Source organism: Carassius gibelio, chromosome A12 (assembly GCF_023724105.1).
Source record: "Carassius gibelio isolate Cgi1373 ecotype wild population from Czech Republic chromosome A12, carGib1.2-hapl.c, whole genome shotgun sequence".
Classification (NCBI taxonomy): Eukaryota; Metazoa; Chordata; class Actinopteri; order Cypriniformes; family Cyprinidae; genus Carassius; species Carassius gibelio.
Genome location: NC_068382.1, coordinates 5618797 through 5633669, shown reverse-complemented (window position 1 = coordinate 5633669; position 14873 = coordinate 5618797). Strand labels below are relative to the sequence as shown.

The following is a 14873-nucleotide window of genomic DNA, read 5'->3' as shown; positions in this document are numbered from 1 at the left end:
AGGTGCAATGTTAAGACATACAGAATAGGAAATATTAAAGTGTTTTTGTTTGTCAAATATGTCCTAATCTTTAACAAAATGTTAAAAAAGCTTTTGATTATCATACTAATACATGCACACAAAAGACACCAGTGCACTGAAACACACATAGGCCTATACAACATGATCAGTTCATTTTTAATTGCATTGCTTAATGAAGTATTGGTTCAACTTGCTATTTAATGAAACAAATTCATTGAACTATTAGTGTTCCTGTAGATCAACTGGTATCGCATTGAGCGATCAAGTGCAAGGTTGGGGGTTCGATTCCCCAGGAACACATGGTAACAATTGATAGCCTGAATGCACCGTAAGTCGCTGTCTACTAAATGCATAAATTTAAAATTTACATGTAAATTTAAATTCATGGTGTTGTTGCAATGGCACACTAAATAGACAATAGTGTAAATTTACTATTAAAAATACAATTATTTCAGCCAAAATTACCTAGCCCATTGTAACTGAAGAGTTGGCCCATATTTCCTGAATGTTGTGCCAAGGCTCAAGAAGGTGCCTTCTCATAATTCTAAAATAATTATACTTTCACATTTAAAATATATATAGGCCTATATATATTTAAGAGACCCATGCTAATTGAAAAAAAATTTGATCTCATGCATAGCTTATTTGATGGTATTAAGTAATTTACCAAATTTTAGCTGACTTCGCCCTAGCCTATGCATAAAACCTGTCTTTTAATTGTACAAGTAGATATAGGTATCATGTCAAATAATATTTTTTAATCGACTGACTTTGTACTTAACTACATTTAATAAAAACATTGTTAAGTAACTAATTATAACACTTTCATTGCTACATAAAGTGAGCAAAGAATATTTGCATTATCAAAGAATATTAACTTGAGTCTAGACAGAGTTCAAGAACTCTCAACAACTCCCATTATAATAATTGAAGCTGTTTATACTGTGAAATGTATATTTTACCTGTTCTGATGCTGTGCCGCACTGGACGTTCTAATCGTATCACTCACATACACACACACACACACAAACACACACACACACACACACACACACACACACACACACACACACACACATATATATATATATAATCCTGAGGGGGGCACGGTTGAGATCGCGTTCCTGGAGGAACAGTATTTCGGAAGTAACTACGAAATATCTACGTCCCGTGCGTTAATTCGTCCCTGAGTGGTATTAGTACTGTTATTAAACAAATCTAAATCAAAACATGTTATAAATGTAACAAATAATCACTTGGAAATTGTATATATAAGAAAGAAAAATGTAAAATAGATTCTCGTTTATACTATTATGATGGTTAAAAGGAAAGGTCTTTTATTTTGAAAAAATGCATTTTGGCGGACATTTACAAATGTACAGTTTCTGACTTCCTATTAGTTTGGTGTTTTTGTCGGATTCCCCGGTGTTTTATCAACAGATGCGGTTCGACTTATTCAGACGGACTAGTTAGACTTCTACTAGGTAAAATAACAAAGTCTATAATTATAGTTCAACCGTAACGTTACGTTTTATTTTATCGTGCAATATCTATAACGTTAAATGCAAGTGGGGCGATGGCTAGCGTTAGCTATAACTTTACATAAATAATAACAAATCCGCGGAGGTTTTTTTTACTGTCACTTGGGCTTATAGAATATTCGTGGTTTTTATGTTCATCTGATCTCTCTAGATCTATGGTTGTTATTTATTTATTCATTCGTGGAGCTTGCTCTCGTTTCTCAGACGACGCTTTCTGATTTCAGCTTCTGATTTCATCTGAAGACATGAGTGAATTCAGGATCCATCATGATGTTAATGAACTCCTCGGGCTTCTTAATGTCCGAGGAGGAGATGGTGCTGAGGTGTACATTGATTTGCTGCAGAAGAACAGGACTCCTTATGTTACCACGACAGTATCTGCACACAGTGCTAAGGTAAACAGACATAGTGTGTTTTATCTCCCATTACATGTGTTCTGAATGCAGGAGACTCATTTACCATGACTTACAGGTCAAGATGGCAGAACACTCCAAAACACCAGAAGACTTCTTAAGGAAATATGACGAACTGAAGTCAAAGAATGTACGCAACCTTGATCCACTGGTGTATTTGCTTTCCAAACTCACTGAGGATAAAGAGGTAGGTTTAATGATACTCATTTCCAAACAAGAAATTCACATCATTCCTAAATGTGTCTACATTATTTATTTTTATATTGGGGATTTATGAGAATCATGAACATGCTTGTGCTCTTCAGACTTTGAAGTTCTTGCAGCAGAATGCAAAAGAGAGATCGGAAATGTCTGCAAATGCAGCAACCAGCACCACCACGTCATACAGCATTCCTGCAACCAGCAGCAAAATGTCCATGCAAGAACTGGAGGAATTGCGGAAGAAGCTGGGAAATGTCACGGCCAGCTCCAATGTTCCTCAGGTAGTAAGAGGAAATGGAAAGTGATGATAATCTATTTGTTTATTTTATAAGGACAATACACACTGATGAACGTCAGTATAAAATAATTTGTTTTTATATTTATTGCACCATTGCTAATTCATATCCATAGGCACTAGGCAGTAAGCACAAAGTCAACTAGTGACAACATATAAATACAGATGCCAACATACACCCACAAATACGCCATACACGAAGGGATAAAGCATTTATTTTGTAAAACTTTTGTAAATTGAAATCTTACTGATATGTTTTTTGCATAATAATTTGGAACCCAGTTTACACTGATATTTTTTGCATTCATTAATGAGCATGATTTACATTTACATTTTTTAAAGATAAATTTAATTAAACTAATGCATTTAGCAGACGCTGTTATCCAAAGCGACTCACAATGCATTCATGCTAACATTTTTAACCAAGCACGTGTTCCCTGGGAATCGAACCCACAACTTTTTGTGCTGCTAACGCAATGCTCTACCACTGAGCCAGAGGAACATTTATTAAGTCAGTCCTGAATTCTGTATGGTCCATCATTTTGTTTTCACCCACAGTCGTCTGAGGTCATCCGTAAAATGCTGAGAGACCGACATAACAAGAAGAACCCCACTCAGCCGAACCCTGTGTTTCCGAACTGGGTGTATGACCGGCCTGCGCTGATTGGCGATTTCGTCACTAGCCCCACCCCTGTGGGAGATCCTGTAGTGGCTATTGGTATGTATGTAGCAGGGTTTTTCAAAATCAGAGCCTTAGATGAATAGGGAATAGTTACAGAGCTAGAGCAAGTTATTCAATTTGATGCGAGATTATAAACAAATATATTTCAACTATACTTTAAATGAAGGAGCAGTAGATGCCAAATCTGGTTATATATGTGATTGAAAGTTATGATGGGTTGTTATTAAGTTTTTTTTTTTATTAACTAAAGATTATGAAGATTACAGGTGAATAAAAAATAAATGAATAAGATGTGCATGTGCACTTAAATTTACACACAAAAAAACTGAGCTGTCAATTTATTATTTAATAGTGACCTAAACATGTGTAATTATAGGTACAATGCCGCTGGCTGCACAGGAACAAGCTCTGGTTGAGGACCTGCTGTATGTGCTGATTGGTGTGGATGGGAGAGACATCACAGCTCAGCCTGTGCTCGGCAGACAGAGCCGCTCTTTCATAGTAGATCCTTCCCTCGACATGTCCATCAAAGAGCTGGTCAACCGGATATTACCGGTGGCGTCTTGTTACTCCACAATCACACGGTCAGTGAACAGTTTGAAATTCAATAGTGATATTTGTCACGTGTTTACATTATCAGGGTTTGAAATTAATTAGTTCCTTGATTTTGGCTTCTACAATTCTGAAGTTAACAACCTACAAGACAAAAAAAAAACCATCAGAAATAGTCCAGATGATCAAAACCACTGCTTAGATTTAAAATGCATTTGTTAATAAATCTGATTCTGAATCATTGAATGGATTTCAGTTTTACAACATTAAAGTCCCACATGAAAAAATAGGATTGTCATTTACAATAATTACTATAGTGTTTTTGAACCATCCTATAGTAAAGTGTATTGTTCTGTATATATTATAGTATTTACAACATTTATTTTTAATGAATGCACAGTGTAGTATTAACTATAGTGAACTGATAAACTGTAATAAATACTGTAGTTTACTTTAGTTTTTACTACATTAATCTGTAATGTATTGTAGAATAATATACCCTATAGTTGTAGAAATCTTAGTACAGCATTGGGTAAAGTAACTTGTTTATATTGCTTTAAATGTTATATTACCAGAGCAACTATAGATTTACCACAGAAAATTAATTCAAGTGCTTTACTATAGTATGGTTCAAAAGCACTATAGTATTTACTATAAATTACTATAGTATTTTTTTCTTGAGAGCGAACAGCTGTTATTTAGCTTGTGTATGTACACTATACATAGAAGAAAATATGTTTGAACTTTTAAAGACATTTCTTTTTTTTTTTGTAATGGTGGAGGCTCCTGATTGGAGGATATAATTTATGGTTTATAACCTGCCAAATTGGCTGGCAAGGTCAGTTTTTCATCTGCATCCGGTGGGTCGGCAGTCTTAATTTCGAACCCTGGTTGCAAATCAAATCATTGCCCCTGTAAAATAATTTTATGAAAAGCATTGATATTTCATTTTGCCTGGTTTGCTCACATGTTATCTGAGACTCTTATATGTTTCATGCAAGAAATTTGAATGCTCTATGTCCAGCTTCACAGAGGAGAAAACGTCATTTGAGTACGGTCAAGTGAATCATGCCTTGACTGCAGCCATGAGGACTCTGATGAAGGAATATCTGATCCTGGTGACCCAGCTGGAGCATCTGCACAGACAGGGCACGCTGTCCCTGCAGAAGCTCTGGTTCTACATACAGCCCACCATGCGTACCATGGAAATCCTGGCCTCCATCGGTAAAGCTGTCAAAACATGTGGTTACTCTTATAAGAGCAGCACTTGGCATTTTGGATGTGCTAGCGGGACTAATAAGTTAATTTTGACAGTGGTTGTGAAAATATACTTTGAGCCAAAGTATTTATTTCATATTTATTGATAGTTGGTTCTTAATTCTTGAACTTTATTAGTTGCAACAGCCTTCTGCACCACAAGAGAAGTTTGTCAGGACAAATATTAATGTGGGTTTGACAAAGCCTTATCTGAAAGTTTAAATAAGCTCTGATAGTTACATAGATGTAGTATTAAAAGCATTCAGATAGCAAGCTAGGCACTGATGGCATGATTTAGAAATGTGTTTGAATGTTGTTTTTTTTACATTGTTAGCATGTTGCTAATGTGTCTAGCATGCTTTAACATGATGCTTGCAAATACAATGAATTATTATTCTGTTTCTGCACAATTGTTAGGGAGCCATCAACCGGTTTCTAAAACTAAAATGGTTTTGCATGTTGGTAGCACTTTTTAGCCAATTGCTAACATGCTTCTAACATGTTTTAGCATTGTGGCAGCATGTTTTAGGATGTTGCTATCATGTATCTAACATGTTATAGAATTTTTTAATGCTGTTAGCATGCTTTAGCACATTGTCAACATTTTATCATTGTTGCTAGCTTGTTTCTAATACTTCTGAGCATCTTGCTAGTAGATTCAACATGTTTTTAGCATCATGTAGCATGTTTCTAGGTTGTTGTTAGGACAAGCATGTTTTATTGTTCACAGAGAGTCAGCGCCAGAGCAAACATTTGTATTTCTAAAGAGGCCCTTTGTAGTAATGGTGTTTCAGCGGGGTTCCCTTCACCCGTACATAGCGCTGACATTGTTGACATGCTCATGCTAATGCACTTTCTCCCTGGTCTCTTTCATGTAGCCACTTCTGTTGACAAGGGTGAGTGTATGGGCGGCTCGACCCTCAGCCTGCTTCATGATCGTACCTTCAATTACACCGGAGACAGCCAGGCTCAAGAGCTCTGCCTCTATCTGACCAAAGCAGCCAGCGTCCCCTACTTCGAAATACTTGAAAAGTGGATCTATAGGGGCATCATTAAAGACCCATACAGGTGGAATGTGTTTGGTATCCTTTTGTGGATGCTTTTGAAATTAGATTTTTTTTTTTTTGCTGGTAATAATATTTAGCTTTTCAGCATGAATTTCTCTTAAACGAAATTGAGTATTTCCAGACACATTAAAGGACATTAATAAGCTATGTTTGAAGTGCCACTTTTTGAAGTTGTATTTAATTTATATTATGTTTATATGTCTATATGTTGTATATTCATACATTTATATTTCATATATGTACGCTAATACTGTTTTTTTTTTTTTTTAAGTGAATTCATGGTTGAGGAGCACGAGCTGCAAAAAGAGAAGATTCAGGAGGATTATAATGACAAATACTGGGATCAGAGATACACTATTGTCCAGCACAGGATCCCATCGTTCCTTCAGAAAATGGCAGATAAGATATTAAACACAGGTGAGGCATTCATGAAACTCTGAAAGTTTTTTGTAATTAAGCATCAATAGAAGTCAGCTGCTTATGTAGAGAGTATATAGCATAGGATACATAAGATGCTACTAGAAAGCAGGAGTTAAATATTAAACATGTTTAAATTTCTAAACTTTCTAATAGGGCTGCACGATGTGTCGTTTAATCATCGATATCGCGATGTACGAATCCACGATAGTCACATCGCAGGATGTGCGATGTAGGCTGTCGTAGTCGATCCATTATTCATTAACTGTACGGGCCAGCTGCTCCCCGGCCCTTGACGAATGTGATTCGCAGAGAGCGTGAGAGAGAGAGAGCGAGCGCGCGCGAAAGAGATAGCGTGAGAGAGAGCGTGTGTGCGTGCGCAAGAGACAGATGGAGAGAGAGAGAGAGAGAGCGCTACAAACAACGCTGTCTTGCTCTCTCTCCCTCACGCATATTAATCAATTGACATGATGGTGTCGATGTTTAAATCATTTAAAATGAGATTGTAAATCTGCTCACCCCATTTTTGTTTGTAAGAAAAAATTTGATTTCATATCACGATATATATCGCAGAAAAATAAAATATCGCAATGTCATTTTTTCCCAATATCGTGCAGCCCTACTTTGTAATAATTTTAATGCCCAGCTCGAAAGAACACGGTGGCTAAATGCATTCATTTCATAACCAGTCCTAACTTCTTTCTCATTTCAGGCAAGTATCTGAATGTTGTGCGAGAGTGCGGCCGTGACGTGACCTGTCCAGATGCCAAAGAGGTTCTCTACACGCTTAAAGAGAGAGCGTATGTGGAGCAGATCGAAAAATCATATTACTACGCCAGTAAGGTTCTACTTGACTTCTTGATGGAGGAAAAGGAGCTCGTTTCACGCCTGAGGTAAAACTTGAATGTTTGAAATTGTTTTATTCTTGCAGTTTTTCAACAGAAATCTCAAATCAGTTCAAGCGCTTTTAACAAAACCCATTGTTTCAATGTCATTTCACAGAAAATGTGTGTGTCAGTGTTTAAATGTATTTAGACCCTAATAAACAAAAAATCAAATGTCAGCTTAAATGTACAAAAATATGTTGTTATTAGGAAGAAAGAAATGCAAAAAATGGATGTAGTAACATGTAATATAATACAATACAATTTTATTGCTTTCAGTAAGTATACATGATAACATGGTAACCGTTCTTGGCTCACTGAGAGTCTGACATAATAATCAGCTGTCAGGTATGTGAGTGAATAATCTGAGCCAATGGTGCCGTTTATGAGCACTCTTCATTTGTAGCACATCTTTAAGCTAACCTTTTGACAGCTCTCAGTGTTCCAGACACCAATATTTTAATGAATCAGAAAAGATGAATCACTGTCTGGCCAACTGAGATTTCCTCATGGAGATAAAGGTTAGGATCATGATTTCTATGTTAGAACTCCAGCAGGCCGTGGGTGTGTAATTTAACTTCTGACATCACTTACTCACCCTCATGTCATTCCAAATACAAGACTTTCATTTGTTCAAAACATTTCAAGTCCATGTATTCTTATCTTTGACTATTTCAAAGAATTGTAAAGACATAGTAAACATATGAATTGAATGAGTTTATTCAAATCTTCTGAAGAGACAGGATTGTCTTATATGATGAACAGATTTAAAGGTGTAGTTCACCCATGTCATGTCATGTGTTTCTAATAAAATCATCTTTAAGATGTTTGTAACCTGTTTCTAACTTCAAACTTGCTACCGGCTAAATAAAGTTTACTATTCATAATATTGATTTCTCCAATGAAAATGTCTAAATAAATTAATCTAAACTAAATATCTAAATTAATGTCACTGGATTTTGTCCAGGAGTGAGTATTTAAAGTTAAAGCACCTTTAAGATGGATTTGTTACCTACATCAAAACATGCAGTTTTTCACTTCACTGCCGTTAATGAATTGACTGGAGTCGTGTGAATTGCTATGATGATATTATCAGCTGTGTGGACTCTTGATTTAATGTTGAAAGATAGATAAATCTTTTTCTCATCACAAGCTCACAGCCCACAACTGAGAGCCCAAATTATAATCTAAAACGGGTCTTGCAAAACTAAATTTAGCAGGACCCTGGCCCTCCAGAACTGAGTTTGGAGACCCGTGATCAGAAAGATTGGTTTTATTCAACAACTGTGAACTCAATATCTCAATATCACCTTATTTCTTAAATTTTTTGTGGTACAGGTCAATCAAACATTACTTCTTAATGGATAAAGGAGACTTTTTCGTGCATTTCATGGACCTAACGGAGGAAGAACTGAAGAAGCCGGTTGATGACATCATTCCCCCGCGGCTGGAGGCCCTGCTGGAGCTGGCCTTGAGGATGAGCACTGCCAACACAGACCCCTTCAAAGATGATTTAAAGGTCTGTCTTCTAGACAATTACATCAACCGTAACAGTTTGTATTATGTACAGTATGTTAGTGCATTCTGCAGAACCGTCTAGATTTCAGGTGTTGCTTTTGCAGTAGAAATTCAAATGAAAAACAAATTGTTCAGTTTCATCTCTTGCCTAAAGACAGGTCAAAATAAAGCTGGAATCACGATTATTGCAAATCATAAAGGCTGCTTTTTAATTACTGTAAAAAAAAATTATTAGGTTCAGATTTTAGAATGAAGCGCAACATTGTGTTTGTTTATACATGAGCAGCTCATTATCAGCATCTTAATTAGTTGTTTAGTTTTTTACAGTGACATATTTAAGTTGTAATATTTCTTTATTTAATTGTTTCTTTATAATAATATTAACACTAATATAATAATAAGATTTTATGTGTGAAAATAGTCACGAATCTAAATGGTTGTATCATTTGGAAGGTGGATGAGAGTCTTAACGAATGGAAAATGGTGTGCATTATTTAACATTATTGTTGTCTTCCAGATTGACCTGATGCCCCATGATGTTATCACCCAGCTGTTGCGTGTCCTCGCTATAGACACCAAGCAGGAGAAAGCCATCATTAATGCAGAGCCCACAGAAGTGTCACTTAGCGGCCTGGAGGCTTTCTCTTTTGACTACATTGTCAAGTGGCCACTTTCACTCATAATCAACCGGTACTCAGCTTTTCTGTACGGCTGTATAGCTTTTATTTCAAGCATGTCCCCGTGCTTCTTAAAGAAATAGTTTTGTCATTATTTACCATCAAAATGTTGCATGTTACACACTATTGCTTGCACAATTACATTGCAGCACTATTGACATATGGACATTTTTTGCTTGTGAGATTTTACTGAAAAGTATTGTGACCATCTTTACAATGAACTTCTCCTTTAATACGATGCTCTGTTGTACAGAAAAGCCCTGACAAGATACCAGATGCTCTTCAGGCACATGTTCTACTGCAAGCACGTGGAGAGGCTGCTCTGTAATGTGTGGATCAGCAATAAAGCATCGAAGCAATATTCACTGCACTCTGCGAAATGGTGAGACCGTGTATTTTGACCTGAGACTGTGCATCTTCAGCTGAGCATCTTATTAAATAGCTCTTGTATATTGTAGGTTTGCTGCTGCCTTTGCATTAAGACAACGGATGCTCAACTTTGTGCAGAACATTCAGTACTACATGATGTTTGAGGTTAATGAGCCCACATGGCACATCATGGAGAACAACCTGAAATCTGTGAGTCAATGAAAAAAAAAAAAACCTGCTATATGGTTATTTGTGGCTTATGAGTTCAGAACAAGCAGTTCTTTTTATATAATAATGGATTTAAATCAGATTTATTTTCATTTTTCAGAGAGTTATCAACACTTTCATTCACAAATATCCTTTTGTCTAATTAAACTTAATAAGTTGCTTTATTATATTGCTATCATGATTCTGAAATTTTGGTTGCTGATTAATTCTTGATAAATAATGATAATAACAATTAATAAAATGTTATTTCATTTAAAGCTGAACAAATATATAAAATGTAATATATTATATTTTACATATTTATTATATGTAATATATTTTACATGTATTTAGTACATATATTTATATATAATGCTGGAGTGCTTACATAATTCTATTTAAATTCCTTTTTTGAATCCATTATTAGGTTTGAATTTAAGGAAAATGATCATGGTTCTCTCAAATAATTGAAATAATCTACAGGTATATCTGGTTGAGCACAGAAAGAGTTTAAATGAATTCACTGTGTGTTCCTAATAAGCTAAATTATGTATTTTTAGGCTTCCAACATTGATGATGTGCTGTGTCATCACACCAGCTTCCTGGATAACTGTCTGAAGGACTGTATGCTCACCAACCCTGAGCTGCTCCGCATCTTCTCCAAGCTCATGTCTGTCTGTGTCATGTTCACTAACTGCATGCAGGTAAAAGTACAAACATTATTGAGACAATTGTGGAGTTTTGGATTCTCTTATGATCACTAATGGATGCATTTATTTGCTCAAAAAGAGTAAAATTGTGAATCGTTTTCTATTTTAATGTATTTAAAAATTTAATTTCTTCCTGTGGTGGTAAAGCTAAATTTACTCCAATTTACTCCAATCTTTGCTTTACATGGTCCTTTCAGAAATCATTCTAATATGCTGATATATTATTAGAATTATCAATGTTGGCAACAGTTGTGCTGCAAAATAGTTTTTGGAAACTTTGGAATTTTTTTCAGGATTCTTTGATGAATATAAGTAAAAAAAACTAATAAACACAAAAACAAAAACAGTGTTTAATAAAAATATAAATCTTTGCTATCACTTCTTAACAATTTAACACATCCTTCAAAAAAAGAAAGAATACAAATTTACTGACCCCAAACTTTTGAACTGTAATGTATATTGTTAGAAAAGATTTCTATTTTAAATGAATTCTCTTCTTGTTCACTTTTTATTCATCAAGGAATCCTGGAAAAAAGTATCACAGGTTCCAAACAAATTTTAAGCAGAACAACCGTTTCCAGCACTGATAATAAATCAGCATATTAGAATGATTTCTGAAGGATCATGTGACACTGAAGTAATGATGCTGAAAATTCAGCTTTGATCACAGGAATAAATTAGATTTTAATGCATATTAAAATAGAATAACAGAAATAGAAATAGAAAAAAAGTCATAATATACAATTTTTTCCTTTATTTTTTATCAAATAAATGCAGCCTTAATAAGCATTAGAAACTCCTGTAAAAAACATAAAAAAATCTTTCTGATACCAAACATTTGACCAGTAGTGATCTATATAAATATCTTTCAAATTGACTGTCCCCAAAATTTTGAACAGTAGAGTACATAATTAAACTGCATAAATTGAATATATTGTGTTTTAATATTTTATATTAAATTATACAGTTTATTGTTCGTCTCTGGGGGTCACTATAACGGGATTGTGCTTGTTGTGAAATGCATAAGTTTGCTTTTATTTCATAATGAAGCTTTCCTGTTATGTCATGCTCATACTGGAGTGTATATTTTGATTGTTTTGGCAGCGGTTCACTCATAGCATGAGGATAGACAGTGAGATGAAACGGCTGACTTTCGGGAACGCAGCTATGGAGAACTCTTCAGCCTCGGCTGAGCTGACAAAGGAGGCAGAGAAAAAAAGACTGGCTGCTAAAGTGAGTCATTAGCCCCATTCACACATACAGACTTTACTGGTAAATTACCATTAAGAGATCATGTAAATTCGTTCCAGCAATTTACCATTATGAGAAGTTGTAACATTACCAGTAAATTACAGGTAATCTGCTCGGTGTGAATAAAGTTCAGAACACACTGGTGTCAGATGTCTACTTCAGGCCAATCCAGAGCCATTGAAATTCAGAATTCAATGGCTCTTGTCCTGTCATTCTGACAGATCATGCATTTACTCTGCATTTAACCCTGTTAACAAATACAACACCGTGATGTGCAGACATTTAGAGGTCATTTCTGGGTAATGATGTCACAGGTCAGTTCACGGTTCAGGTCACATGTTCCTGTGGCTCAGTGGTAGAGCATTGCATTAGCAGCGCAAAAGGTTGTGGGTTTGATTCCCAGGGAACACACATACTGATTTAAAAAAAAAAAAAGTATAGCCTGAATGCACTGTAAAATGCTTTGGATAAAAGTGTCTGCTAAATGCATAAGATAGGCATAAGTACTAGGTCACTTTAAACCAATGTGTGAATAGTGCTTTACTTATAAAAAGACGGAGAGTAGTTGCCTGTGTGAACAGGGCATTTTTGTATTTACCAGTAAGGTCATTCCAGTAATTTTACGGCAATTTACTGGTATTACTGTGTGAAAGAGACTGTTGGCATTGAATAAATTCTTTTACAATACTGAAACTAAAGAGGCACTTTAAAAACTGGATATGTAATCACTGAACATAATCTGTCAAAAGATTAAAAAACACAAATAATAATAATATTTTATGACATCTATTTTTCTCAATCTCTGTTCCTAACTGAGCATGTGGACCAGTCTGACTCTGGGTTCGAGGCCACCATCAGCAAGTTTGACAGTAACTTCAGCACCTTGTTGCTGGACCTTTTGGATAAGCTCAGCATTTACAGCACCAATGACTGTGAGCACAGCATGATCAACATCATCTACAGGTGGGCTGTGGAAAGAGCCTTTCATTCAAATTTTCCTCCGGGCATAAATAAGTGCTTTCCGATTTAACCTTGGCCCGAGCAATGACAATAGAAATGTGCTTTTGAAATCTTGACTTCTGAAGAGCTTATACAACCCTCATTAAAGTTCAGTCTTCTCAACAGAGGTGCTATGAATAATGAGATGTCTTTTTATAGGCTGGACTTCAATGGCTTCTACACGGAGAGACTGGAGAAAATGGCCATTGAGCGGAGCCAGAAAACTGCTGCGTAGCATCGTCCATTATAACATTCAATTGTTTTTAAAGTGTTCAGTGTGCTGATTTGTTGTCTCTCTTTTCACCAAAATATGTAGTAATATTACGTGGTGCTGTAACATAAAGCACTTAAGAATTTGTCACTAAGTCTTGTTTGATCATTTTCTCATCTCTGTTGGAAATGTATTTAATGGTCTCGCACCAATTTAATGAACTGAAAAAACAATATAATAAAGGAAAAATGTTGCTTTGTTCTTTCCCTGACTCTTTTTCTAAACACAACTGTATTACTTTTTCCAACTTATTTTCAATAACAAGAGAAGAAGAGCCTTATGTTCCAAATGAAGCCAAAGAAGCCCATCAAAAAAAAAAAAAAATCAATAAACTGCTTAAACTAGTCTTGAATAGTTTTTTTTCAAGACTGGTCATAACTTTTTACATTTGGTTAAGAAAAATGTAGCTTGGTTTAATTTGAATCTTCTATAAAGTAAGATTTATTACCCCTTGGCTAACTGCTAGCTAGTCAAACTTAGTTTTAACAAAGTGGCCGTGTTAATGGAACTGGACCCTGAACTCTCATGTTTTGCAAATCAGGATCAGGTGATTTATCAAACTTTTTTTTTTTTTTTTTAAGCAACATTGGATTAGATCACTCTAATTGAGAATGTTGAATTGGCTCACTCCTTCATTTATGTGTATGCATGATCTGCATTGTATTGGATTTATTGATTTTTATCGCACAAATAAAAAATACTATCCCTTTAATGCTTTCAAGGACCACACCAGCATCCTCTGGTTCATCAGAAGCATAATGTTGTTGTAAACTCCAGCAGAGGTGTCTTCAGTGTCCTCATTGATGCAGACTTCATTCATGCCCAGCACAAAACAAACAAATTTAGGTAAATGTATGGAAGTTCTATTAACAAATGCTTGAGAAAAATTTAGAACACTAAAAAAACACTGTTTTTAATTATTTGTGATTTATTTGGAATTACTATTTTTTCACAAAAATAAAGATTTAACAGTAATAGAAAAAAGGATCCTTCAGTTAGGCCTTAAATTCTAAACTAACAGCAATTTCAACTGAAAGATGAAGATATCTTAATACTGTCCATTAGAGGGAGCCAGAATCATACTAGAGAGGGACAGGATAAGAAACCTTTTAATCCCAGTCTTTTTCCATTCGTCGATATCTCTTTGAATGCAAATAAATGCATAGATTTAGTGGATTTGTATGAGTGTGGTGTACTGACAGTATGGTTTTATATAATTAGTGTACAGTGAAATGAAACTTACAGTGAAAATAACTTTTAGTAGTTATTAAATATCTTCAAGTTGCCAATGATTAAATAAATTGCTATCCATTTAAAAATGAAAAAAAAAAGTTTTATTTGTCTTTTTCGAAATAATATAAATGATAAAAAAACACATTTACTATTGTGGTGAAATAATAAAACAACCAAACATTATACATCATTATAAATTATAAAAATTAAAGAACGTTTAGCCTTGGGATAAATGATTCAAATACATGCTACAAGTGATATCTTCACGTTTATTTGAATTTGACATCCAGTTTGTCATGCAATTTGTA

At 35.0% G+C, this 14873-nt stretch overlaps 1 protein-coding gene across 3 annotated transcripts; it reads left to right on the top strand.

Moving 5' to 3' along the window:
* The first annotated feature begins 1362 nt into the window (after nucleotides 1-1362).
* On the top strand, nucleotides 1363-13536 carry tubgcp2 (tubulin, gamma complex associated protein 2). 3 transcript variants are annotated; one of them, XM_052610885.1, is made up of 18 exons: nucleotides 1363-1505; nucleotides 1787-1957; nucleotides 2034-2162; nucleotides 2281-2457; nucleotides 3030-3189; nucleotides 3530-3737; nucleotides 4730-4929; nucleotides 5841-6030; nucleotides 6301-6446; nucleotides 7159-7339; nucleotides 8669-8849; nucleotides 9366-9538; nucleotides 9779-9907; nucleotides 9984-10104; nucleotides 10662-10805; nucleotides 11916-12044; nucleotides 12880-13025; nucleotides 13221-13536. In XM_052610885.1, exons 2-18 carry the CDS (start codon nucleotides 1808-1810, stop codon nucleotides 13294-13296), a joined length of 2640 nt encoding a protein of 879 aa, XP_052466845.1. In that variant the 5' UTR covers nucleotides 1363-1505; nucleotides 1787-1807; the 3' UTR covers nucleotides 13297-13536. The 3 variants fall into 3 exon arrangements, with proteins under 3 accessions (XP_052466845.1, XP_052466848.1, XP_052466846.1); XM_052610888.1 differs by having other exon boundaries at nucleotides 11916-12047; nucleotides 12886-13025; XM_052610886.1 differs by having other exon boundaries at nucleotides 1374-1505; nucleotides 1767-1957.
* The last annotated feature ends 1337 nt before the right edge of the window (nucleotides 13537-14873 follow it).

Coding starts and splice junctions, on each gene's coding strand:
- tubgcp2 (XM_052610885.1), top strand. CDS start 1,808: ATGAGTGAATTCAGGATCCATCATGATGTTAATGAACTCCTCGGGCTT. Junction 1,958..2,033: donor TATCTGCACACAGTGCTAAG/GTAAACAGACAT, acceptor CATGACTTACAG/GTCAAGATGGCAGAACACTC. Junction 6,447..7,158: donor AGATAAGATATTAAACACAG/GTGAGGCATTCA, acceptor TTCTCATTTCAG/GCAAGTATCTGAATGTTGTG.